A 27,710-nucleotide genomic window follows, 5' to 3' on the forward strand; every position below is an offset into this window, starting at 1 on the left:
CTATATTTTTACAGAAAACGAGAAACCAGCTTCTTTGGTGACCAGTATGATAGATTATAATATGCCTATTACAATGGCCTACATGAAGCACATGAAACTACAGTTGCTAAGTTCGCACCAAGACGAGGTACCGTATTATTTTCAAAATGAAATAAAATGTTGTTTATTTATGATAGGAATGTTAGGATATGATATTATGTTACCTATGTTAGGATAGGTTATGATAGGAATAAACAATGTTGTTTATTTATGATAGGAAATTGTGACTGCATAAGTGCAGATTTTTTGGATGAAAATTGTTAACTTTTCAATTGTATAATTAGAGTCAGTCATCAAATCATACAGCACAAAAATAACCCCTTTAGCTCACCATGTCCAAGCTGACTTCAAATACCTATCTATACAAATCTCATGGTCCATAGCCCTATCTGCTCATCTCAATACTTTTTAAATGTTTCTCCTGCTTACACAACCCATTCAGATCTGTATTCCAGATTCCAACAACCCGCAAGGTGAAAAGGTTATTTCTCAGATCCACTCTAAACCTCCTTCTCCTTAACTTGAACCTATGCCTTTTCGTTGCCTATGGGGAAATGCGTCTGACTATCTAAATTACTGGAGAGAGTTGTTTATGCTCAGCTAAAACTATTCCTGGAGGAGCATGATATTCGGGAGATCTTCCAGTCTGGATTTAAAACCATGCACAGCACGGAGTCAGCATTGCTAAGGGTTTTTAACGATATCCTCCTGGCTAATGATTCTGGGGATTGTGTGGTTCTTGTCCTGCTGGACTTGTCTGCCGCCTTTGATACGGTGGACCATAATATCTTATTATCTCGGCTACAGCAGTTAGTGGGCATCTGCGACAGTGCCCTGGGATGGTTCAGGTCCTATCTGGCGGGCAGAACCATGTGTGTTAGCCTTGCTGGGTTTGAATCCTCTTCCGCTCCCCTGTCATATGGGGTTCCACAGGGTTCGATTCTGGGGCCCCTGCTTTTCTCGCTGTACATACTTCCTCTGGGTTCCATCCTTAGAAAGCATGGCATCTCTTTCCACTGTTATGCAGATGATACCCAGCTTTATTTGCCGCTGAGGGGGGAAGATGCCTTTTCTGTAAAATCGCTTCTGTCTTGTTTTGATGACATTAAGTCCTGGTTGGCCCTAAACTTTCTTGGATTTAATGAAAAGAAGACAGAGGTGATTTTATTTGATCGCAATGGCTGCCGTGAACCTCCATTTGTTGATTTAGGTCCATTGTCAAGGTACGTGAAGCCAACAGTTGTGAACCTGGGTTTTAGGATGGACAGTGACTTTAAATTAGATCGCCAAATATGCGCGGTGGTTAAGTCCAGCTTCTTTCACCTAAGGAAGCTGGCGAAGGTGAAGCCCATTCTCGAGCGGCAGCATTTTGAGACAGTAATCCATGCCTTTATTACATCTAGGCTGGATTACTGTAACGCGCTCTATTTTGGTGTTGCTCGTTCTTCACTGGCTCGTCTCCAGTTGGTTCAGAATGCTGCTGCTCGCCTTTTAACAGGGACTCGAAAGAGGGAGCACATATCGCCAATTCTGGCCTCCCTACACTGGCTCCCGGTGCACTTTCGGGTTCATTTTAAGTTACTGTTATTTTTTTTTTAAATCTCTGAATGGGCTCGCCCCGCCTTACCTCTCTGAGCTGCTCCACCCATACACTCCTGCCCGGTCCCTCAGGTCAGCTGGTCACCTGCTCCTGGAGGTACCGAGGTCTAGTCGGAGGCTCAGAGGGGATAGAGCCTTCTCTGTTGCTGCTCCGGCACTCTGGAACACCCTGCCGCTGCACATCAGACAGGCCCCCTCACTGTCCATCTTCAAATCCAGTGTTAAAACGCATTTGTACTCCCTGGCTTTTGACCATGCCTGAGGCTTTGCTTCTGTTTGTGGTGTTTTTGATGTTTCTTTATTTTACATGTCTTTTCCTACTATTTCTTTTGATTGTTATTTTTGGTGTGTATTAACTTTTTTGTCAATGATTAGTGATGTACAGCACTTTGTTGCAGCTATGTTTGTTTTTAAAGTGCTCTATAAAATAAATTATTATTATTATTATTATTATTATTTATTATTATCTACCTTACTATACCTTTCATAATTTTTAATATTATTTTAGGCTCCCCTCTTAGCCTCCGCTGCTCCAACCAGAATAAACCCAACCTATCCAATCTCTCTATCCCAGGCAATATCCTGAGGCATCAGCTCTGTACTGTCTCCATTGGAAGTACATAGTACTCCAATGTAATCACATCCTTCCTATAGTGTGGCGAACGAGCTGTACACAGTACTCAATCTGTGGCTTAACCAATATTTTAAAGAGTTTACCATGACTTTCCTGCTCTTATATTCTGTCTTCTCGTTAATGAAGGCAAGATATGTCTTCTTTACATCTTTTCTGTCACATTCAGGAAAATTATGCCTCAATACTTATGCTTATGATGTAAATCCTTCTCTTATTAATCCTTTCAAAGTGCATCACTTAACACTTACAAGGATTAAATTGTGTCCAAATTGCTCCCATCTTACTAAATGATCATTCTGTAGCTTAGCATTATCGTCGTCGTTACCAACAAATTACATAGGTTTATGAATTTTGCTCTGCTTACAACCAATTTAAAAGATGTTTTGAACTTGATTAAATCAAAAAGATAAATGAGAAATAAAATTGTGTTGGTTTTGTGGGTCTTTTCAGATAGAGCAAACATTTATGGGCAAGTTTAGCTGACTGCTTTCTTTTTTGTTTCTGTTAAATGTGAAGTAGAATAGCTTTGTGTATAAGACTAAATACTTTGTATTAAGCAGTGAAAGCAGCATTCTCCTTGTGAAAATGTTAGATTTAGGAAGTTGAAATAAAGTGAATCTCTCCTCGAGTATGAAAAGTATAGTAATATACTTATGAAGGCAATCATGAGGGTGAAAGAGACATAATTGGCAGGCATGGTAAAGGAAAATCCCATAAGATTCTACAACAATATTAAGAATAAACAGGTAGCTTGGAAGTGAAAGGGTTCCCTTAAAGATCTGGTCAGGATCCTTCAGACTGTCCAAGGCTACAATGTTTCCAGTCCGAGTGGCGGACACGTCGGTGGCTCCAATCCTGGAGATGGGACTCGACCGGTGAGACAGACGTCGGGCAGAACCCTAGTGGTGGGTGACTCCATTGTCCGAGGAGCGGACAGGAGATTCTGTGACGGCAGACGAGATGCGAAGATGGTCTGTTGCCTCCCTGGTGCCAGGGTTCAGGATGTCACAAGCTGAATTCTGAACATCCTCGAGAGAGAGAGAGAGAAGGTGAACAGCCGGAAGTAGTTGTGCACGTAGGCACAAATGACATTGGGAAGACGAGGAAGGAGGTTCTCCAACATGACTTCAGGGAGTTGGGAAGAAGACTGACATGCCGGACTTCTAAGATGGTTATCTCTGGATTGCTTCCAGTACCACGTGCTAGTGAGGACAGGAACAGGGAGATAGGGGATCTGAATGTGTGGCTGTGGGGCTGGTGCAGGGAGCCAGGATTTAGATTTATAGACCACTGAGATCTCTTCTGGGGTAGGGGTGACCTGTACAAAAGGGACGGGTTACACCTTAACTGGAGGGGGACTGACATTCTGGCAGGCAGCTTTGCTAGGGTTACATGTGTGGGTTTAAATAGTGGGGGGGAGGGGTTGACAAATTGGGAGTATAAAGATGGAATTGAAGGGGAAGTGGCTACAGGAAAAAATACAAAAGATTCTCAAATTAATGGGAAGGAAAGATTGAATGCACAACAGAGAAAGGTCAGTGCCAATTGCGAGGGGGGAAGTGAATACGGAGATCAAAGTACTGTATATGAATGCGCAAAGTATAAGGAATAAAGTGGACGAGCTTGAAGCTCAGTTAGAAACTGGCAAGTATGATGTGGGAATTACTGAGACATGGCTGCAAGAGGGCTAGGGTTGGGAACTTAATAGTCAAGGGTATACCTCTTATCGAAAAGACAGACAGATGGGCAGAGGGAGTGGGGAATGAAATTCAGTCCCTTGCAAGGGGTGACATTGAAACGGGAGATGTGGAGTCAGTATGGATAAAACTAAGGAATTGTAAGGGTAAAAAGACCCCAATGGGACCAATCTACAGGCCCCCTAACAGTAGCCTGGACATAGGGGGCAAGTTGAATCAGGATTTAAAATTGGCATGTAGTAAAAAGCTAGCCAAGAATATAAAGGAGGATAGTAAAAGCTTCTTTAGGTATGTGAAGAGGAAAAAATTAGTTAAGACCAAAGTTGGACCCTTGAAGACCGAAAAAGGTGAATTTATTATGGGGAACAAGGAAATGGCAGATGAGTTGAACAGGTACTTTGGATCTGTCTTCACTAAGGAGGACACAAACAATCTTCCTGATATAGTAGTGGCCAGAGGACCTGGGGTGACAGAGGAACTAAAGGAAATCCACATTAGGCAGGAAATGGTATTGGATAGACTGATGGGACTGAAGGCTGATAAATCCCCATGGCCTGATGGCCTGCATCCCAGGGTACTTGAGGAAGTGGCTCGAGAAATCGTGGGTGTATTGGTGATAATTTTCCAATGTTCTATAGACTCAGGATCAGTTTCTGTGGATTGGAGGGTAGCTAATGTTATCCCACTTTAAGAAAGGTGGGAGAGAGAAAACGGGGAATTATAGACCAGTTAGCCTGACATCGGTGGTGGGGAAGATGCTGGAGTCAATTATAAAAGAAGAGATAGCCGCACATTTGGATAGCAGTAACAGGATCGGTCCGAGTCAACATGGATTTACGAAGGGGAAATCATGCTTGACTAATCTTCTGGAATTTTCTGAAGATGTAACTAGGAAAATGGACAAGGGAGAGCCTGTGGATGTAATGTACCTGGACTTTCAGAAAGCATTTGATAAGGTCCCACGGAGATTAGTGGGCACAATTAGGGCACATGGTATTGGGGGTAGAGTGCTGACATGGATAGAGAAGTGGTTGGCAGACAGGAGACAAAGAGTAGGGATTAACTGGTCCCTTTCAGAATGGCAGGCTGTGACTAGCAGGGTACCGCAAGGCTCGGTGCTGGGACCGCAGCTATTTACAATATACATCAATGATTTGGATGAAGGGATTCAAAGTAACATTAGCAAATTTGCAGATGACACAAAGCTGGGTGGCAGTGTGAACTGTGAGGAGGATGCTATGAGAATGTAGTGTTACTTGGACAGGTTGAGGGAGTGGTTAAATGCACAGCAGATGAAGTGTAATGCAGATAAATGTGAGGTTATCCACTTTGGTAGCAAAACCAGGAAGGCAGATTACTATCTAAATGGCGTTGTTGGGGAAAAGGGGAAGTACAACGGGATCTGGGGTTCCTTGTACACCAGTCTATGAAAGTAAGCATACAGGTACAGCAGGCAGTGAAGAAAGCCAATGGCATGTTGGACTTTATAACAAGAGAAATCGAATATAGGAGCAAAGAGGTCCTTCTGCAGTTGTACAGAGCCCCAGTGAGACCACACCTGGAGTATTGTGTGCAGTTTTGGTCCCCTAATTTGAGGAAGGCCATTCTTGCTATTGAGGGAGTGCAGCGTAGGTTTACAAGGTTAATTCCCGGGATGGCGGGACTGTCATATGCTGAGAGAATGGAGCAGCTGGGCTTGTACACTTTGGAGTTTAGAAGTATGAGAGGGGATCTCATTGAAACATATAAGATTGTTAAGGGCTTGGACACGCCAGAGACAGAAAACGTTCCCGATGTTGGGGAAGTCCAGAACCAGGGGCCACGTTTTAAGAATAAGTCTTAAGCCATTTAGAACGGAGACGAGGAAACACTTTTTCTCACAGAGTGGTGAGTCTGTGGAATTCTCTGCCTCAGTGGGTGGTGGAGGCAGGTTCTCTGGATGCTTTCAAGTGAGAGCTAGATAGGGCTCTTAAAAATAGCGGAGTCAGGGGATATGGGGAGAAGGCAGGAACGGGGTACTGATTGGGGATGATCAGCCATGATCACATTAAATGGCGGTGCTGGCTCGAAGGGCCAAATGGCCTAATGTCCTGCACCTATTGTCTTTTGTCAGACCCCACAAAGTGGTGGAGTAACTCATCGGGTCTTTGAGTCTGAAGAAGTTTTGGGTCGGACCTGAAGAAGGGTCTCGACTCGAAACGTTACCCATCCTTTTTCTCCAAAGATGCTCCCTGACCCGCTGAGTTACTGCAGCAATTTGTATTTATCTTCGATATATATCAGCATCTGCATTTCCTTTCTGCACCCCTTAAAGACCAGTCTATTTATCTTTGTTCAGTGCCACAAGAGGTGGGGAGATCTTAAATTAATATGTCTTTTCCATTTTTACTGAGGACAAGATTATGGATGAGAAGGAATTGAGGCATAAGAATTGTGATGTATTAGATCATACACCGATTACCAAAGAGGAGGTATTTAAAATTTTAAAGCCCAGGGCCTGACCATACTCGGATCTTGTGGGAAGCTAGGGACAAAATTATGGAGGCTCTTGCAGAGATATTTGCATCATCTTTAACCACAGGTAAAGTTCTGGAAGACTGGAGGACGGCTAAAGTTGTACCATTGTTTAAGAAAGGCAATGGTGCTAATGTTATTGGAGGGGATTCTTCGGGACAGGATCAAACAGCATTTAGACAGGTTAGGGATAGTTAGCATGGATTTATGTCTGTATCACAAAACTGACAGTCTTTTGAATAAATCACCGAGAGGATTGAGGACGGCAGGCTTGTGGACATTGTCTATATGGACTTTAACAAAGCCTTTGACAAAGTCCACCAATGTAAGATAATCTGGAAGATTAGATCACATGGAATACAAATAGAACAAGCCAAATTGGATTCAGAATTTGGGATATGGGACAAATGCAGGTAAATGGGACTGGGCTGGTATGCCAACTTGCTTGGCATTTACAAGGTGGGCTCAAGGGTCTGTTTCTGTAATGTACAGCTCTATGATTAAGTATTTGCCATAATTTTCTATTCAATAATGCTAAAAGATGAACAAGGGATAACTTATGAAAACAATAGGCATTCATGTAATAGTTTTCGCATGTTCATGGATATTGAGTGCAATCTTTGCATTTTTGTAAGGACTGATACTCAAAGTAGACGCACCACATTCTATGCAAAGTGAATTAGAAATGATTTCTGTTAGTATTTTTACTGTACCATCAAAAAAACGTTTTGGGCGGCATGGTGGCACAGAGGTAGAGTTGCTGCCTTACAGCACTTGCAACGCCGGAGACCTGGGTTCGATCCTGCCTAGATTGCTGTCTATGCAGTTTGTATGTTCTCCCCATGACTGCGTGGGTTTTCTCTGAGATATTCTGTTTCCACCCACACTCCAAAGACGTCCAGGTTTTTCATTTAATTGACTTGGCATAGTGTAAATTGCCTCTAGCGTGTGTAGGATAGTGTTAATGTGCAAGGATCGCTGGTCGGTGTGGATTTGGTGGGCCAAAATGCCCATTTCCAAGCTGTACCTCTAAAACTAAAAACAAAATGGTACTTAATTTGTGGCCTTACTAATGTTTTAAAGAGTTGCGCCATAACTTTCCTTACCATTACTTTTCTTATATACTGTCTTCTGGCTAATGAAGGCAAGAGTCCAATATGCCTTCTTTACATCTTTTTTTGCCATTGTCAGAAATCCTTAGGTCCCTCTGTTCCCCAATTCTTATGTTTATTGTGTAAGTCCTACTCTTATTATTAGTCCCTTTAAAGTGCATCACTTCACACTTACCAGGATTAACTTTTGTCTCCTTTGGTAGGGCAATGGATGTGTCCACACAGACAACATGTGGCATTTGATAAAGTCCCACTTGGTAGGCTGATCTGAAAATTACGATGCATGAATGAATGAATATTTTATTGTCACATGTGACAAGTCACAGTAAAATTCCTTGCCTGCATACTAAAGGTGTGCAATAGTTGCCACATAAAGTTTACAGACAATGTCAAAATTGGTGCAGCTGCAAACAGTGAAGATGGCTGTCAAAAGATACAGTGAGATATAGATGAGTTACAGACAAATGGCAGATGGAGTTTAATGCCAGCACATGTACGGTGTAAAATTTTGGGAGGTTGAATGTAAGGGATAGATATACAGTTACAATACCATACAATAAGTTTTATTCGTCACTTGCACATAAAGTGCAAGTGAAACGAATTTGCCAGCAGCGGTACAATGAAAAAGAACACACAAAAACACAATAAAAATTTAACACAAACATCCACCACAGCATTCATCATTGTGGTGGAAGACACTAAATTTGGCCAGTCCTCCTCCATTTTCCCCCGTCGCCGGGACCTCAACCCTCCGCAGCCGCCGCTGCGGGCATCCAGATGAGTGAAAATCCAGGTAAGTCCTCTAATGGTGCCTCCCCCACCGGAGACTGCGGCTTCAGGTTGGTGTTGGCCGCAGGCCGGCGGTCGAAGATTTAAAGTTCCAGAAGCACTGCAGACCGCAGGGCCGGTGGTCGAAGCTCCCCTCCAGAGGTCCCCGGAGAGGGACCCCGCTCCTGATGGTAAGTCGCCGTTGCGCCCGCGGTAGAAGTAGGCCGCGGGCCGGCGGTGGTGGCGGTTACTTCTTCCTCCGGGTTCCCAACGAGGGATCCCAGGCTGCAGACGCCGCGCCAGCTGGAGCTCTGCTGACCGCAGCTTCAGGCTGCTGCGGGCCAGCAAACAGAGCGCTGACCTCTGGCGAGCCCCAGCGAGGGCTCGCTCGCTCCACGCGGAGAGTCCACGTTGCGCCCGCCGCTAAAGCCCCAGGCGCGTCTCTGGGAAAGGCCGCACCGATCCTTGCTGTTAGGCCACGGGGGAGGCGACATGGGAAAAGTCGCCTCTCCGTGGAGGAGGCGACGAAAGCGGTTTCCCCCTTCCCCCCCCACACCACCCCCACACAAGACACACAGAGAAACATTAGTTGGTATGGACAATGGTTGGTATGGACAAGTTGGGCCAAAGGGCCTGTTTTCATGCTGTGTGAAGCTATGAATTATTTCTGCCTCTGTCATACTTGACGACTAGCACAGCTCTTGAGCACTGCATATTCCTTGCATTTTTTTTTCAATAAAACATGTTAGGAGGCAGTAGTATTAACACATCATAATTGAGTGGGTCTTAAAATTTACTAACTAGATTTATTTGCAGAATTTTAATTGAAGGCAGAATCGAATAAACAATGACAGCAGTTACACATTTACAGGACAGATAGATCCTTATGTCTTTTAAACTTAACATAGCTGAAGGAATTGTACGTGGGGAGAAAACTTCATGTGCCACAATGCACTCTTAGTTAAGTTTGTATTATTTTGACAAATAGCCCATTGTTTAAGTAAGTAAACTCTTTCAATTATTACGTTGGATTAAATAAATACATGGTATAACTATCTTAAGGCACCAAGAGGCTTGGAATATCAATCAAGGTAAAGGTGAGTCAACGGAACATTGAAGTCAGCATGCAAATAAAGTTAATGGTTTAGTCCATGCTTTTGCAAGAATATCGTGTTGTGGTTCGCTTCTGATATTGTTTTGGTGAAATATGATCCTCAGGAGACCAGATCTGCATTCAAGTCTGAAACAAGGTTGATGCAAATTAAAAATAGCATGAACCCAACCCATGCTCATGTAATCTCTTGAGAGAGGCTTTTTAAAAAAAGTTGAGAAATTATTCTTATAAAATCTTTAACAAATTCACTGACATTGGGAAATCATGCATTGGGATGCATTACCTCTAGTATATTTGTAAGCTTTACTAATGCTCAAACTTGGAATCCCCTTCTTAAGATCTCGATTCACACATTTTTTTAAAGTACTTTGGAATTTTACCCATGCTCTCCTGTGGTAATTATTTTCCTGATGCCATTGACTTTTCAAAGTAAAGCCAATGCACTTTCTACCATTCTTACTTTATTCAATAAAGCTATTCAGTTGGTCTGAATCTATTTCCTTCATGAATTTAGAATATTCCATACCAACTTTCAAGCCTACATCTTTCCAACCAACCTATTTAGGTGGTTCGGAGCTAAGTGTCATTTTGGTTTTCACAACAGAATTTTCTCCAAGAGGTATTTTCCATCATCTTCAATAAACATACAATTCCAAATATGATTGTACATTTGAACAATGGTGTATTCAGCTTTATGTTGTGTCATTCTAATGATGCAAGCTGAAGCTCTATGTTTTTTCTCTCGTCTTTCATCGATTGTGGATATCAAGTCGTACTATTACATAGCAAAGAAACAGGGCCGCAATGACCATCAAACATCCTTCTACGCTAATCTATTTATCTTGTATCCCATTAACTCCATAATCAATATCCCCCCCCCCCCCCCCCCCCCCCCACTCCATTTTATTATCCTGCCATCAGAGTTAGGGTTACAGTGGCCAATTAACCTACCAATCTGCATCTATTTCACATGTGAGAAGAAGCAAGAGTACCCAGGGGAAACCCACACAGTGACGGAGAATAAACAGCACCTGAGGTCAGGATTGAAATTGAATCTCTGGAGCTATGAGGTATTTCAAACTGCTGCAACACTGTCCTGTCTATATCATTTGGATTCCAAGTTTGTAGTTTGCCATTTATGGGCATGAGATAGTAAAAATTTGTGACATCGAGTCAATTTAGTTATCTTTAAGAGCAGCACAGGGAAGGGCAGAAAAAGGTGAACTGATCTGGAGAATGGAAGATCTTTGGCTTTGAAGCTCTCATTTACTTAATTATTCTAACAGAAAATGGTTACACTTCCTTTATTTATGTGAAAGGTTTGCTGCATTAACTAATTATCAAGACTGACCTAGAATTTCCATCATGTTGAATTCTTCCTGTAAACTATGTATGTAAATTTCCTTATTTTTCAGAGTGGATTCTGACTCAGTGTTTCAGGGTTGTATCATCCTGTTCCAGTAGTTGAATGTGCTTCCTCCTGTCGCGAATCACGTGTGAACAAATCAACTGTTTTCCATGTCAGACTAGAATGCAATGATGGCATGCCCCATGCATCTTTCATTCAGAGGATTCCCAGGAGGAATGTCCAGATGGTTCCAAAGCATCACTGTCGAAGTGCACTTTCAGCTCCCAAATAATTTAAAAGTGATACTTAGGAGCAGGGCGATTCAAAGGGATCCTATCTGAGCTCCTTGACATCTTGAGCAAGTCTGGTTTAATTTACTTAATTAACAGACCCTTGGGGTTTATCACCTGGATGAAATCCCCATACCCACACTTTGTTCAGCCTTGATCCACAATCACTGCCTCCTGACACACACCTTGCACCCATTCACAATACTTTTTCGAATGTCCTTTTGATATATGTAAATGTGGAGTAAGATACAAAGTACTGGTATAACTCAGCGGGTCAGGAAGCATCTTTTGGGGAACTATTTTCGATGTTTCTATGAAATGGATAGGCAATGATTCGGGTCAGGATCCTTCTTCATACTAATTATAGTAGGAGGCAGAAAGCTGGAAAAGAGATGAGAGTGGGTGCTTTTCTGATCTCCCCACATAAATACCACCACCTCTAATCTGGGGAACATACTTATGAATATCTTCTGCATCTTTCTAATGCTATCACGTTCTTCCTGTAGTGTGATGACCTGAACTGTACACAATACATCTAGTGCGGCCTGACCAATGTTTTATGCAGCTGCAATAGGACAGCCCAACTCTTATACCCAGTACCTCGGCCTACAAAGCCATGCATGCCAAATGCCACCTTCATTATCCTTTCCACTTATGTTGTTATTTTCTGGAGGCTATGAATTTGCACTTCAAGGTCCCTTTGTACTTCAAGATTCTTGAGCTACTGTATATCCTGCTGAGCATCAATGGTTACAGACTTGCAGTCAGAAAAAACACTATCTTGACTATTCTTGACCACTATCCTCTGCCTCCTATCACAATGACAATTTTGAATCCTATTTTTGTCCCACCTTGGATCCCATGAGCCCTGACCTTCTAGACCAGCCTACCATTACGGGGCGTATGTTGCCCTCCTTTAATCAATTTTCTTAGTTAGCTCAGAAGTAGTGCAACCTGTTTTTTGAATAAAATACCATCTTGTTTTATTCCATGTCTTTTACCAAACAAGTTAAAAATAGTTACATTCAGTGCATTAATATTGCAATAAATACGACAATATTTAATTGTTGGTGTCAGCCCAAAGTTGCCAAAGCACACTGAATCAACAGACATTTAAGCAATTTTCAAAGCAAGGCTCAGAAATTATCCTTTATTTGAAGTGCTTCTCTCTATCCCCAATGCATAGATGATTTCCTTTATATGTTCTTAATCTTTAACAGATTCCTGTCCTAAATTTGACATAATATTTTAGAAAAGAGTTTAAATTTACTCAGGATTCTGTAATGTGTAGCTCACATATGAAGCAGCATGAAGAGAATACATCGCACATTAAAGTACCTGCCATTTTATACCGATAAATGAAATGAACACAATGACAATGAATTCATTAAAGTTAGCCTTACTCTGCTGTCAGAGTTTTGATAGGATTGCTAGAAACACCCTTTCTTTTGCTAGCTTCTCATGAAGTAGCTGAAAAAAGCTCTTCATGTATCTGGTGTGGTACAATGGTGCAGCTGGTAGAGCAGCTGCCTCACAGCGCCAGAGACCCAGGTTTGATCCTGACCTCGGATGCTGTCTGTATGGAGTTTGCACAATCTCTCTGTGACCCTGTGGGTTTCATCTCACATCCCAAAGGTGTGCAGGTTTGTTGGTTAATTGGCCTCTATACACTGTCCCTAGAGCAAAAGTGGGATAACATAGAACTAGTGGGAATGGGACTGTTTCCACACTGTATGCTCTAAACAGCAAGGTAAAAAACATAAGAACAAATATTTCCCCTCCCACCTGTGACCTGACTGTCTCATTGGTCTGCTCTTCAAAATTAGATTGTTTCCAACTCTTTACTCTACCCTCCCTTGTAAACATAGAAACATAGAAATTAGGTGCAGGAGTAGGCCATTCGGCCCTTCGAGCCTGCACCGCCATTTAATATGATCATGGCTGATCATCCAACTCAGTATCCCGTACCTGCATTCTCTCCATACCCTCTGATCCCCTTGGCCACAAGGGCCACATCTAACTCCCTCTTAAATATAGCCAATGAACTGGCCTCAACTACCCTCTGTGGCAGAGAGTTCCAGAGATTCACCACTCTCTGTGTGAAAAAAGTTCTCCTCATCATTGTAAAACTGATCACCACCATGAAACCTACTACCTGCCCCCTCGCCACTGTCCCCTCTGCCCTCCTAAACGATGTCATTACAACAGCTGGTCCCAGCATCCTCACCATCTTCAACAGCTCTCTGGCCACTGGCACTGTACCTACTTGCTTCAAGCATGCGGTGGTGCAGCCACTCCTGAAAAAACCTAACCTCGACCCCACCTTGCCAAGCAACTACAGACCTATTTCTAAACTGCCTTTCCTCTCAAAAGCCCCTGAAAAGGTAATTTTAAGTCAACTTATGCCTTACCTTCACCAAAACACTATCCTGGAAACTTTCCAATCAGGTTTCAGGGCTCACCACGGCACAGAGTCTGCCTTGTTGAAGGTACACAATGACCTACTGCTCACCGTTGACTCCGGCAACTGTGCAATCCTGCTCCTTCTTGACCTCAGCGCAGCATTTGATACTGTCGACCACACCATCCTAATTGACCGTCTCCGATACGGGGTTGGTATTGATGGCACTGCCCTGAGATGGTTCATCTCCTACCTCAAAGGTAGGAGTTTCTCGACTAACATAGGCAACTCATTCTCCTCCCCAGCTAATCTCTGCTGTGGGGTTCCACAAGGTTCCATCCTTGGCCCCATTCTCTTCTCCCTTAGGCCAAGTCATTGAAAGGCACGCCATTTCCTTACAATACAATACAATACAATTTATTTGTCATTTGGACCCCGTTGAGGTCCAAAGGCAGACGATACCCAACTCTATCTCCCCCTGAAGCCCAAAAACCAATCAAATCTACTTAATCTTACCCGCTGCCTCAAGGATATAAAGTGCTGGATGGCCCAGAACTTCCTCCAACTAAATGAGAGTAAGTCTGAGGTCATCCTTCTCGGCCCCTCGTACTCAATCAAAATGATAGCAGGCAGTCTTGGAAGCCTTACCCCACTACTCAAACCTCACGTCAAAAACCTTGGCGTGATATTTGACTCAGCACTGAAATTTGACAAACAAGTCAATGCCGTGGTAAAAGCTAGCTTCTTTCAGCTTCGGACGATAGCAAAAATAAAACAATTCCTCCATTTTGATGACCTCGAAAAGATCATCCACAGATTTATCTCCTTCCGCCTAGATTACTGCAACTCTCTTTACACTGGCATCAGCCCATCTTCCCTGTCCCGCCTACAACTGGTCCAAAACGCCGCAGCGAGACTCCTGACGGGCACCAGAAAAAGGGACCACATCACCCCGATCCTGGCCTCTCCACTGGCTTTCTGTGCGGTTCCGTATACATTTCAAGACCCTCCTCTATGTCTACAAAGCCCTCAATGGGCTTGCCCCCTCCTACATTAAAAGTCTTCTCACCCACCACTCCACCTCCAGGTCCCTCAGATCGGCCGACTTGGGGCTGCTGAATATCCCGCGGTCTAGGCATAAGCTTAGGGGCGACTGCGCCTTTGCGGTTGCAGCTCCTAGACTGTGGAACAGCATCCCCCCTTCCCATCAGAACTGCCCCCTCCATCGACTCCTTTAAGTCAAGACTAAAATCTTATCTATACTCCCAAGCCTTTCCTGACGTCCACTGAGCGAGGGTTATATGTATATATGTATGTAGTTTGTTTGTTTACACGATACTTATAACAAATGTAAAGCACTTTGGCCAACGAGAGTTGTTTTTTAAATGTGCTATATAAATAAATGTGACTTGACTAAACTAATTTGGAGCTGTTATCAGTGTCTTGCACCCTGAATGAAAATCTTCTTAAAATCTGCATGGTACAACTGGCTAGAGTTTTGGTGGGGAGACATGTCTTCATGACTATCGACCAATGGTACTAATGTCCATGGTGATTAAGTGCGTTGAGGGGTTGGTTATGACGCATGTCAACTCCTACTTTAACAAGGACCTGGACCACTGCAATTTGACTTCTGCGAAAATAGAGCAATTGGGAATGCAATCATGCTGACTCTTTACTCTGCACTGGACCACTTGGACAACAAGGACACATATATCAAGCTGTTTATTGAGCAGAGCTTGGCTTTCAACACCATGACCCCCCTCCAAACTTGTTATCAAACTCAAGGAACAAGGTCATTCCTATCCCATGCAACTGAACCTTGACTTCCTCATTTGCAGACCACAATCAATTTGGCAACAACATTTTCTCCTCAATAACCATCAGTGCAGAGCGTTCCAGGGCTTTGAGGTCAGTCCCCATCTCTACTCATTCTATACCCATGATTGTGTGGACAGACAGAGTTCCAATGCCGTCATTGCCGATGATACCACCATTGTTGTACGAATAAAAGGTAATGATGAGTCACAGGATTGAATGGTGCCAGAAAAATAATCTTGCTCTAAACGTCAGCATAAACAAGGAGCTGATAGGGGAAAGCCAAGAATCCACGAATGTGTCTGCATCAATGTGTTGGTGGTGGAGAAAGTCAACAACTTCAAGTTTCTGGGTGTGCTTATCTCTGAAGATCTGTCCAAGGCCCAGCACATTGATGCAATTATAAAGAAAACCCATCACACCTCTACTTCCTTCGAAGATTGAGCAGATTTGGTATGTTGATATATACTTTTTGAACTCTACAGGGGTAGGTTACAAAACGTACTGGCTGGTTGCATCACGGCCTGGTCCAGCAATTCAAACACTCAGGGACAAAGCAGATTACAGAGAGTGGTAGATATACCCGGTCCTTCACAGGTACTGACCGCCCCACCAAAGTCTGTAGATTTATAAAAGGCACTCCCTCATAACGGTAGCCAATGTCATTAAAGACCCACGTCACCCTGGACATGCTTTCATTGTGTTCCTCCCAGGTTCAAGAATAGCTTCTTCCCAACAAATATCAGGCTCTTGAAAACTTCACATCACTAAACTTAACTATAAACTTGTATGGACTGTCTTTAGTTGCACTATGGATTTTGAATTTTTTTCTCCTGTAATGCGGTTATTCATTTATTGAATTATTTTGTTTATTATATTTAATTTGTGTGTATTGCAGTCACAGACCTATTATGCTTAATGCCGGCTTAATGGCATATTTCCTATAGCAGGGTGACCAAAACTGAACACAATATTCCAAGTACAGCTTGTCAACATCTTATACACTTGTAACATAGCATCCTGACATATAATTAACTGTGAAAGAAGGAACTGCAGATGCTGGTTTAAACCGAAGATAGACACAAAAAGCTGGAGTAACTCAGCGGGACAGGCAGCATTTCTGGAGAGAAGGAATGGGTGACGTTTCAGGTCGAGACTGGTTAGGGACAAGGGAAATAAGAGATATAGACGGTGATGTGGAGAGATAAAGAACAATGAATGAAAGATATGCAAAAAGGTATTGATGATAAAGGAAACAGGCCATAGTAAGCTGTTTGTAGGGTGAAAATTAGAAGCTTATGTGACTTGGGTGGGGGAGGGATAGAGATTCTGGGAGGGGGAGGGGGTGCAAGGGTAGAGCTGTGGGGTACTGAGGATAGCAAGGGCAGAGCTGCGGGGTACCCCTCCCCAGAGTTGCAACAGAGACAGAGTCCACCTAGTCCTTACCTTCTACCCCATCCGCAGTTGCATACAATACATAATCCTCCGAAATTTCCGCCACCTCCAACGGGATCCCACCACTAGCCACATTTTCCCATCTCCATCCCCTTTCTGCCTTCCACAGAGACTGCTCCCTCCACAACTCCCTGGTTAATTCATCCCTTCCCACCCAATCAACCCCCTCCCCAGGTACCTTCCCCTGCAATCGCAGAAGATGCAACACCTATCTCTATACCTCCTCCCTCGACTCTGTTCAGGGACCACAACAGTCCTTTCAGGTTCAATCTGATCTCCCAGTTGCAGGACACTTTAATTCTCCTACCTATTCCAACACAGACCTTTCTGTCCTCGGTCTCCTCCATTGCCAGAGTGAGGCTAAACGCAAATTGGAGAAACAAACAGCATCTCATATTTTGCTTTGGCAGCTTACAGCCCAGTGGTATGAATATTGATTTCTCTCACTTCAGGTAGCCACGACATTCCTCTCTATCCCTCCCCCACCCAAGTCACACAAACTTCTCATTTTCGCTCTACAAACAGCTTACAGTGGCCTGTTTCCTTTATCATCATGACTTTTTTTGCATATATTTAATTCATTGTTCTTTATCTCTTCACATCACCGTCTATATCTCTCGTTTCCTTATCCCTAACCAGTCTGAAGAAGGGTCACGACACAAAACGTCACCCATTCCTTTTCTCCAGAGCTGCTGCCTGTCCCGCTGAGTTACTCCAGCTTTTTGTGCCTTATCTTCTTTTTATATAATTAATTCTCTGGCTCACTTATCTTCATTGATGAAACAACTGCTGATGGTAGCATAATGAATTCTGAAGTGTATAGACACATCCTATCTGTTCAAGTTCAAACAAATGCCTCCAAACCCATTGGCCAGCGGTTCATTCTACTGCAAGACAATGATGCCAAACATGCTGCTAAAGCAACAAAGGAGTTTTTCAAAGCTAAAAAATGGTCAATTCTTGAGTGGCCAAGTCAATCACCCGAACTGAACCCAATTGAGCATGCCTTTTAAATGCTGAAGAGAAAACTGAAGGGGAATAGCCCCCAAAACAAGCATAAGCTAAAGATGGCTGCAATATAGGCCAGGCAGAGCATCATCAGAGAAGACACCCAGCAACTGGTGATGTCCATGAATCGCAGATTTCAAGCAGTCATTGCATGCAAAGGATATGCAACAAAATACTAAACATGATTACTTTCATTTACATGACATTGTTGTGTCCCAAACTTTATGGCCTGAAATTGAGGGACTATGTATAAACACTGCTGTAATTTCTACATGGTGAAACCACTTTAACCACATGTGATTTTTTTCTATTACAAATCTCTAATTGTGGAGTGCAGAGGCAAATAAATAAATGATGGGTCTTTGTCCCAAACATTATGGATGGCACTGTATAGCTACCAATAACACAATAACACAAGAAGGGTCTCCATCCGAAACATCGCCTATTCCTTCTTTCCATCGATGCTGCATCATCCGCTGAGTTTCTCCAGCACTTTTGTCCACCTTCGATTTTTCCAGCATCTGCAGTTCTTTCTTAAACATAACTTATGGGAAGTCATTTATGATGGATTTTGTGATTGTAAATTGTTATTGGCTGTATTCATATATGAATTTGGAAGATCACATTAATGAATCTTGAATAACTTTGGAACCCCTTTCATCAGCCTCTTCCTGCACCCTCCACTGCTCCCACACACTGCTGCCACCCTCACATGCTAGATTTAAAGTGCCTTATTCAGTTTTCTATATTTTTTGATATTCTAAATTTCTTTTCATTCAATCTTTGATAATCAACACATGCGCACCCAAACCTAAATTTATGAGAATATCATCTGTAGCCTTTTTTATTGATAAGCCTCCAACCAAAAACATAATCTGTGCCTGTAAACAATAGTTTGATTTTCCCAAATGGTATGAAAGTCTCTTGTCAATATATAGGACAACATGAGTACATAATGATAATTACATTTATTAAGTGCATTAACTTTACAAGAAAGTAAATGTTTGGCATCCTCTATGCTAAAGATGACTATAATCTAACATTTGAAATAGAAAGTCAGAGACGATACATTAATTTTAAATTTGCTTTATTTTTTATATATTTATTATTTCTGGAATAATTGTTCAAGTTTGAAAAGTGAGGCAAAGGTTTCATTGATTTAATCCAATTTTCCATGTATTAGGTTTAATTTATAGGAACATTGGATGGAAACATAAGAAATATGAGCTGGAGTAGGCCATCTGGTCCTTGAGTCCAGCCACCATAATCAAGATTATAAACGATCTTTCACTTTAGTGCTAGTTTCCTCCACTATTCCCACATCCCTTCATTTCTTTAATATCTAGAAATCTGTTGATCTCCGCTTTGAATGAACTGTGTTCACAGGTGTGTGTCATCAAGGCTCTCTACAATTGCAGTAATATTTCTGTACTCAAATCCTCTCATAATAAATGTTAACATACCAGTTGCTTTTCTAATCGCTTGCATATTGTATTTCAATAACTTGTGTACAAGCACACCTAGGTCTCTGTGAACTACCTGGTTTCTCACCATTTAAACAAATCCTCTATTGTGCATAAAAGCGAATAATTTTACATTTTTTTACATCTACCATGGTCTTTCATTCAGTTTAACATGTTAAGCTACAGCTCTGCCCAAACTGTACTGCTTATCAACTTCGAATAATTCTCTATCACATTTTAACAAGTGGTGGATCAAGATTAGATTATGTTAGGATGAGACTACGATAGTAGAACCAGGGACCATTTTTTCCTTTCAAGTTAGCAGTAATAGTTATATACCAATGTAAAATGGGTATCATGACCCTGCAAAGTTTATTTTAAATGCACACCAACTTCAAAAGAGAAAGATTAGTGCAGTTGAAATTTAGGATACTCAAAAATTGTTTTTGCATAATTTAAGATACATATGTGTTCTGAAAAAGAAGCATTGGTAACTGGAATTAGGGTTTTTTTCTAGGATTCTTTTATATGTCATTGATATCTGCCTGCTGTTATTTTCTGCATCCATTTTGATACACCTGTTACTGGTGATAGGTCCTTTGCCACCTATGATTCGTGGTGTGGTCAAGTGCTTCCTTCCCTATTTGTTTAGAGGAAGGAAGCACTTCTTCTTTAACAGTCCATCAAAAACGAAATGACTTGTTTCACACCTTTTTTCCTCTATTATTCAATATTCTCTTCCCAGTGTGAAATAGAGACTTTGTTTTAGATATTTGGTGGGCATTCAAAGGGTATGGGTTTCCCCATTGCAGATGACTAGGCGTAACTGGCATTTCAATTTGGGGATGTTAGCCTGGCAGATAACACTAATATTTGTAGATTCTTCCATTGAATTTAAAGGATTTTGCAGAGACAGCATTGGTATTATTTTTTTGGTGTTTTGTGGCCTCCAGTCCAGGTCTCAGAAGTGTATAGGTTGGAAGAGACTATTGCTTTCTGAAATCTTGACCTTCGTGCACCCTTTTCCTTAATAAACCAAAGGTTTTGCTGGCACATTGAAGGTGATAGTGAACTTCATCATCACAGTTGGCCATTACTAAGAGATACAGAAGCTCCTGATATGTATGGGAACTACTCTATGTTTTTCATAGTCTCATTGTAAATATTTGTTGTTGGACGACTGTGTGGTGTAGGTTAGCACGTATTGTAGATGTTGAGTGTGAGGCCTTCTAATAAGGCCTTGGTCAAGTGAATAAGTTGATAAGTCTTACAAGTGTGCACAAATGCTGGGATCATCCATATACTGCAACTCAACTACTATGGTTCAGGTGCTCATGGTTCCACACTGTAATTGTTGGAGGTTAAACAATTTTTCATTGGTTCTGACCATTAGTTCCACAGCAATTATGAATTTGGAGATGATGTTCAACATTGCCGTGAGAAAGATTGAACAAAATGTTGGACCAGTGAAGAAACTTTTTATTAATACAGGTCTCCACCAACATTGGGTTTGTTATAGACCCACTGGTTAGTCTCATGGCATCCACACCTTTGTTGAGCAAATGTAAGTTGGAAACCTATTTCTGTGGGCAGACGACTTTTAGGAGGGTGATGGAGACAAAGTTTTCAGTTTGATAGAAAAGTAACCTGAATAACGGCTTGTGCAAGAACTGTGCATTCTGTAGCTGTAAAGGTTATTAAGGCATTAAAGTTATTTTGCCTTGAAATAATTCAAAGTGACTTTGGATACGCTTTAAACATTATATATGCTTAATAGGTACAACTAGCAAATTACTAACATTGTAGACATGAATCATACAAAGTTATGTCACAATGGTAAAAGTCTGAGTACTAATCTTTTTAATTTGGCTATATTTATAAGGTACATGTTTTGTCATGAAATGCTCTCTCTTCACTGCAGAATTCTTCAATTTAATCATGTGTTTTTACTCAGCAATTGGGTGGATCCATGATTTGCAGATGTCTAGATTGTGACTATAATGAATATATTCCATGTTGGCCTTCCATTTCATTATTACTTGCTAATTGAATAACTGGGCCTGAAGATAGATAGTAAGGGGAGGACAAGTTCATTAGAGGGAAAATGTTGAAAGTGAAAGTGTAAGAAAAATGACAAGGTGATAGTGCAGATTTGTGATATGGTTAATAATGGCAGAAAAGGAAAGTGTATACAGACATAAGAATACACCTGTAAATAGGTTCAAAGTAGGGAAAAAAATTAAAGTGAAAAAATTGAAGTTTATTTTAATGCAAGGTAGGTGAAATGATGGTAGAAACAGGTTAATTGATGAGATCTGATAACCGCTAAGAGATGCAATTGCAATGTGGTCAAGGATGCAAACTGAATATTCTGAGAAGGAAAATCTAGACAAATGGAACCACAGGCCAGCAGATCCTCTAGACCAGATGGTCTGCGTCCTAAAACATTAAAAGAAGTACAATGAACCAACAGCTGATTTATTGATGCTGTCAGTTTTAAAGGTGCACACTTCTAGACTGGAATATCTACCTCCAGGCTGTACAGGAAAACAGTAGTACACTGACTACAGTAAGAGTACAACAATAGTACTATAATTACAGGAAGGGTACATTAAAACTGATTAAACTTTCAAGTTTATTGAAACATAATATACATCAGTGTAGTCTAGTAACTGTAAATGCCTGTAAATGGAAATATAGTTTTGATTATTGAAAAGAAAAACTTGGATTGTTTGAGGTTGGAAAATTATCACTGTAAAACAACTTTCAAACACGACTGAATATTTTAATGAGCAATAAAGGAAGTTGCGCAGGGCTTGGTGCTCGGGCCGCTGCACTTCACGTTGTATATTAATGATTTGGTTGAGGGGATTGAAGGCTTTGTGGCCAAGTTTGCAGATGATACGAAAATAGTGGAAGGGCAGTTAGTGTAGAGAAAGCAGCGGCTCTGCAGAAGGATTTGGATAGGGTGGGAGAGTAGGAATCCAGAAATCAGAGGTGCAAGGGGACATGGGAGTGCTGGTGCAGGATTCCCAAAAAGTTAATCTGCATGTCGAATCGGTAGTAAAGAAAGCAAACGCTTTGCTAGCATTTATTTAGAGAGGGCTTGTATACAAAAGTAGGGGTGTATTACTGAGGCTCTATAAGGCACTGGTCAGGCAGCATTTGGAATATTGTGAGCAATTTTGGGCACCATATATGAGGAAGGATGTGCTGGCTCTGCAGAAGGTCCAGAGGAGGTTTACAAGAATGATCGCAGGAATGAGTAGGTTGACATATGATGAGCGTTTGATGGCAGTGGGCCTGTACCCCCTGGAATTTAGAAAAATGAGGGGGGACCTCATTGAAATGTACAGAATAGGGAAAGTGGATGTGGAGAGGATATTTCCACTAGTGGGAGAGTCTAGGACTACATATCATTGCCTCAGAATTAAATGACATTCTTTTAGAATGAGATGAGGAGGGATTTCTTTAGTCAGTGGGTGGTGAATCTGTGGAATTCTTTGCCACCGAAGGCTGTGGAAAGAATTCCCCCCACCAAGTTAGTGGATAAATTTAAGGCAGAGATTGATACATTCTTGATTAGTACAGGTGTCAGAGTTTATGGGGAATGGGCAGGAGAATGGGGTTAGCAGGGAGAGATAGATCAGCCATGGTGGATTAGACTTGATGGACTGAATGGCTTAATTCTGTTCCTATCACTTATGATCTATGATCTTATGAGGAATACAAATTGCAAAAAGGGAGCACGAAAAGAAACATCCAGAGATTTCAAAATCAACATAATTTTTATAGTATGTAAAAGACAACTGCTGGAGGAACTCGGTGGATCAGGCAGCACTTGTGGAGGGAAAGGGACAGACAATAGTTTCGGGTCGGGTCCCTCCGGGTAAATATTTCAATTATATGTGGAATCGAATGTTATTAAGGTCAATCTAGCTTCTTTTAAACAGATAATATGAATGAAGACGTGTTGAATAGTTATATTCATAATTATATGTCAAAATATTAAAATTAGCACGTCAAATTGTCGTTCTTTAAGAAACACGAGAAGCAATCCAAAAAATTGTAGACTTTAACGTCTTTGATTGTGAAATTAGCATGTGCAATTAAGACCAAACACTTTATTTTGTACAAATTTGAAATTGGTCAGAGAGAGCTCAGATGGATAATGCCTGATGAGCTTGTTTTTTTAATCCAATCATTAGTTTCTGATCTTCACAGAAGGTTGGAACATATTGACAATTTGAAGTATGCATGAAGTGGACTAATTCTCATTATCGGGAAGAATCTGGCATGAGGGTTGAAACTGTGCTGTTTTGAAGTGATGATAAGCCATCTTTAAGTGTAGCCATAGTCATGCCCTTCGTGGGAAGCAGGAATATTATTTTCTCATCCATTTCCCATAGTGTCATCTCAGTGGTATTCTCAATTAAAGTAGCATTCCTTCTTCTCCCAGACATAGAAAAGAGAAGACCCGTGTAACCATTATCTCTCAGCGCAAAATGAAGACACCAAATAGACCAAAAATGTGGCAACAAATTGCAAAGTCACCAAACCACAAAATATAAATAAAACTTTGTAAACTTCAGGAATCTCATTGTTCCAGCAAAAAAAAAGAAGTGTTCTTGGAAAAAGATGGAAAATTCTCTTTCCCATGCCTCTTTAAACTTACTGGGTAATGTTACCATGTAAAATCTTTTAAAATAGTAAATGAAAAGCATGTTGGCATATTAACAAAATAACATCTAATATGGAAAATCTGCTAATCCAGCAGTATAGAAGTCTTGAACATGACAGATTAACAGAATGTTATTATACCCACCATGGAGCACTAAGTCTATAGGTGTCATCCCTTTATGTACACACTCAAATAGCTTTTAAAAGTGAGGATTTCTGCGGAAGGATCTGTGAATGGATCTCCTAGCTCTGGCTGGGCCGGAGTTCCAGAGTCCCAGCTGCAGGAGCTGTACTGTCATCTCATACAATCGCCCTACACTTTTAAATCTCTTCTCCACCTGTAAATCTAGCTACCTATTGTGCTTGAGTTTGACATGATTGTATTTATGTATAGTATTATCTGATTTGATTGCAAAACAAAGATTTTCACTGTACCTTGGACGTGAACAATAATATACTTAAACCTAATTCCTTCTTCCCAGAGATTCTGCCTATCCCGCTGAGTTACTCCAGCATTTTGTGGTCTACCTAAACTTAAACCTAAACCTGACATCAGCATTTTCAAAGTTTGATGGTAATCAGGTGGCTCCAACAGTACAGTAGAAATATATGTGTAAGTTAACCTTTCTGCAGTCTGAATGTCAGGTTGAGCTGTATTGTCATGGTGGAAAATGTTCCCATTTGGCTACCTTTTCAATATAATGGGGTTTTTTTTAACCAAAAATAATGTATTCAATTATTTACAATAATTCTTCAATACTATACTATTACACTACTAAATTACCATCCTTTTTACGGATGCATTCCACACGCGGTGTTCAGTGGTCCTGGAAATCCCCCAAGGGACCCGTGGACACAGCGTAGTCCCTCTCTAATACCACCTGGGCACGGACGTAACCCCAGAAAAGGGGCAGCAGCCGGCTCGGGCAGAGCCCTCTTCCACCTGGCGCTGTGACTCGCGGATGTCCAGCTTGGCCAGGCCACCAGGACATATTCAGCCCTACCCTCTCCCCTACGCACAGGGTGTCCAAAGATGAGGATGGTGGGTGTGAACTCAATATAATGTTGGCAGCATGGGTGGTTGCTGCCTCCCAGCGTCCTCTGCAATCCATTGATAAACAGGCTCAAGTATATTCTCCCAATGCTGTGATCAGATCAATGCAAGTGGAACTTATATGGCTCTACAATGCAATAGAAATTGTAAACACGTCAGGGATCCTTTCTTTTGGAGTTTATTTTAGAAAATGTTTTTTAGAAACTTGAAACATTATATTCTTGAACCAGGTATTTCAAAAACCTAATCTTTAAACATTTCCACCGTAAACGTTATGTAGATGTTTAAGTCACTATTATTGACACTGAAAGGGTGAATGATTGATGGCACTGAGGGTACAGATCATTTTATTGGTTGAATCTTTTGCCAACGGATTTTGTCGAACGATTTCGTATCGTAAAATTTACAATGGGTTAATTTGATCGTAGAATTGGAGAAATGGATAGAAATGCAATTTTTATAAATATGTGCACTTACATTGCTACAGCGGCGGAGATGTGCTAAAACATACCAATCTGGGAAAGCATTAACTATTTTCGGCTAACAATTGAGGGTGCTGCAGCTGTAATTCTGAGCGGGGATTCAGTAACGCCTTTTCCTGGTTGTTGCTTCAGCGTCTTGCTCTTTCACTTCCAAGGAGAAGGTGAGCGTCACTGAGCACTGATGTCACTGGCGCTCCCCTCCCCCGTGCCTATCATTCCTCCCAGATGCAGTGAAAGTGAATACACTGTATCTTTTATCTGTATCAGAACCCAGCCGTTACCCTTTCAAGATTGATACAATGCATTATTCGGAAACGACGTCCTTCTGCACGAAGTAATGTACGTTTTGAGTAAATCGCTGTTTTTGCTTCTTGCCATTTGACGATCTATTTTCGAGTAAGGCATGAAGAAGGGGTTTTGCTTTGAAACGAGGACAGTTAAAGGTGGATCTGCTGGTGTTTGAATGTTGATAATGGAGCTAAGGTAATAATAATAAAAAAAAACGGCGTCAAGTAATTAGCGATCTTGCAGATATCTCAACAGCGAAACGATTCATTTGTTCATCGCCCCCAGTTAGTTTTATTATTTGGGAACTAATTATTCGACAGTTTGAAACAATGTTGAGGAGAGCTGCATCATGTACTCGGAAACTTAAATTACGGATATTTGGATACAATACAGGCCGTGGATTTGTAGTCTGAGCATGTATATTATTTTGTAAGTTTTTAGCATCATAAATAAACAATAAAAATATACGTCCAAACTAGAAGTGAAGTGTAATATCGCAGTGTGTAGAAAATAGAAAAACGAAATTATACTACGAGCTATGTATTATTGTGTGAACGTTAATTGCCTCTAGTTTGCATTATTAGTTTTCTTCATAAATGTTTAAGGATCTTTTTATCCGCCACCTTTTTGGTTAAGAATCTCCAGGAACCTCTCTCTTGGTGCTTGACTGAGCTTAGTTGGTACAGACCATAAAATTCTGAAGAATGCCCCATCATAATAATAATTTAAGAAAAAGTAGAACCTGAAACATGACCATAGTGGCGAGGGGAATCTTACATTTGCAGTTGTAAAGATAGTATTTGTCACACTGAAAGTGACAGTCGTTTCATGCATCTGCACTTGATGGTCCAGTTTTGTACTTCCATCATAGAGTCTGTCCTCATCTTCTTCATCATGGTCTGGTTTGACAGCCTCCAAGCATGACATCCAGAGGCTGCAGCGCATTGTTCGATCAGCCGAAAAGGTTGTTGACTGCAACCTTCCCCCCATTGACGAACTGTACACTGCAAGGGCCAGGAGGCGAGCGGGTAAGATCATCTCTGACCCCTCTCACCCTGGCCACAAACTTCCCTCTGGGAGGTGACTCCGGACTGTCAAAGCCGCCACAGCCAGACATAAAAACAGCTTTTTCCACGAGCATAAGCTCTAGTCAACAGCCAAAGGTCTGTAGTCTCCTTTTGCTCAGGTATTTTATTTTATTCTTCACAAGTTTAAATTATAATCTTTTATTTTTATTTCTCTACTGTATATCGTGTTGTTATCCTTGCAAGCAAAGCACCGAGTCAAGTTCCTTATATGTATACATACATGGCTAATAACATTTATTTAATTCAATTCACGAAGTTGATGAAACCCAGTTCTTCCATGGGGTGCGCGGTTGCAATCTTAATATTGGGAATTGACTGAGAATCGGTGATTAGAGATGAAATTCCAGTTTATACGCGATGTTCCATTGCAAATTACACCTTGAATGATGTGTTGCTTAATTTTGTAACGGCTATGTGCGTAATAGCCACTAAACACATTTTCTGAGCATAAGAATTAATTTTATAAGCATGGAGTCTACTTACCCCTGCCCATTAAAATTTCTAAGTTTTACTAAATTATTTTATCACCGTTAATAATATTTCAGCTTTTACCTTAATCCATCTGTTCTACTCTCCAGCCTCTATTCCATTTCCAGAATTTTGAAAAAACAAACAAAAATTAGAGCATTTAATTTCCTGTTTAGAATTCAGTCTGATTGACAGTTATGTCAGCTGAATGCCAAAAGATTCCTGACAAGTGGCATCTGATATCAACTTGCATCGCAAGGGAATGGTCCACAGAGCAGAGCACATTGAAGCTTGGTGGGCAGTTTGCTCAAGATCAGCAGAGAGCCCATTTCACTGACTGCAAAGACTTAACTATTGTACCATATTTTTGTTTTAATTTAATTGAGAATA

General features: G+C 41.3%; 1 protein-coding gene across 5 annotated transcripts in view; it reads left to right on the forward strand.

Moving 5' to 3' along the window:
• LOC129696328 (nucleolar protein 4-like) overlaps window positions 1–27,710 on the forward strand; it is a 187,472-nt gene that overhangs the window by 34,744 nt on the left and 125,018 nt on the right. For 4 of the 5 annotated variants that reach the window (XM_055634144.1, XM_055634143.1, XM_055634146.1 and 1 more), the window contains exon 5: window positions 15–127. In XM_055634144.1, the coding sequence (XP_055490119.1) occupies window positions 15–127 (113 nt within the window). Of the gene's footprint in view, window positions 1–14; window positions 128–22,579; window positions 25,960–27,710 lie in introns of those variants that run through there. The other variant, XM_055634147.1, reaches the window with a different exon arrangement.

This window comes from Leucoraja erinacea, chromosome 4, assembly GCF_028641065.1.
Source record: "Leucoraja erinacea ecotype New England chromosome 4, Leri_hhj_1, whole genome shotgun sequence".
NCBI classification, from domain to species: domain Eukaryota; kingdom Metazoa; phylum Chordata; class Chondrichthyes; order Rajiformes; family Rajidae; genus Leucoraja; species Leucoraja erinaceus.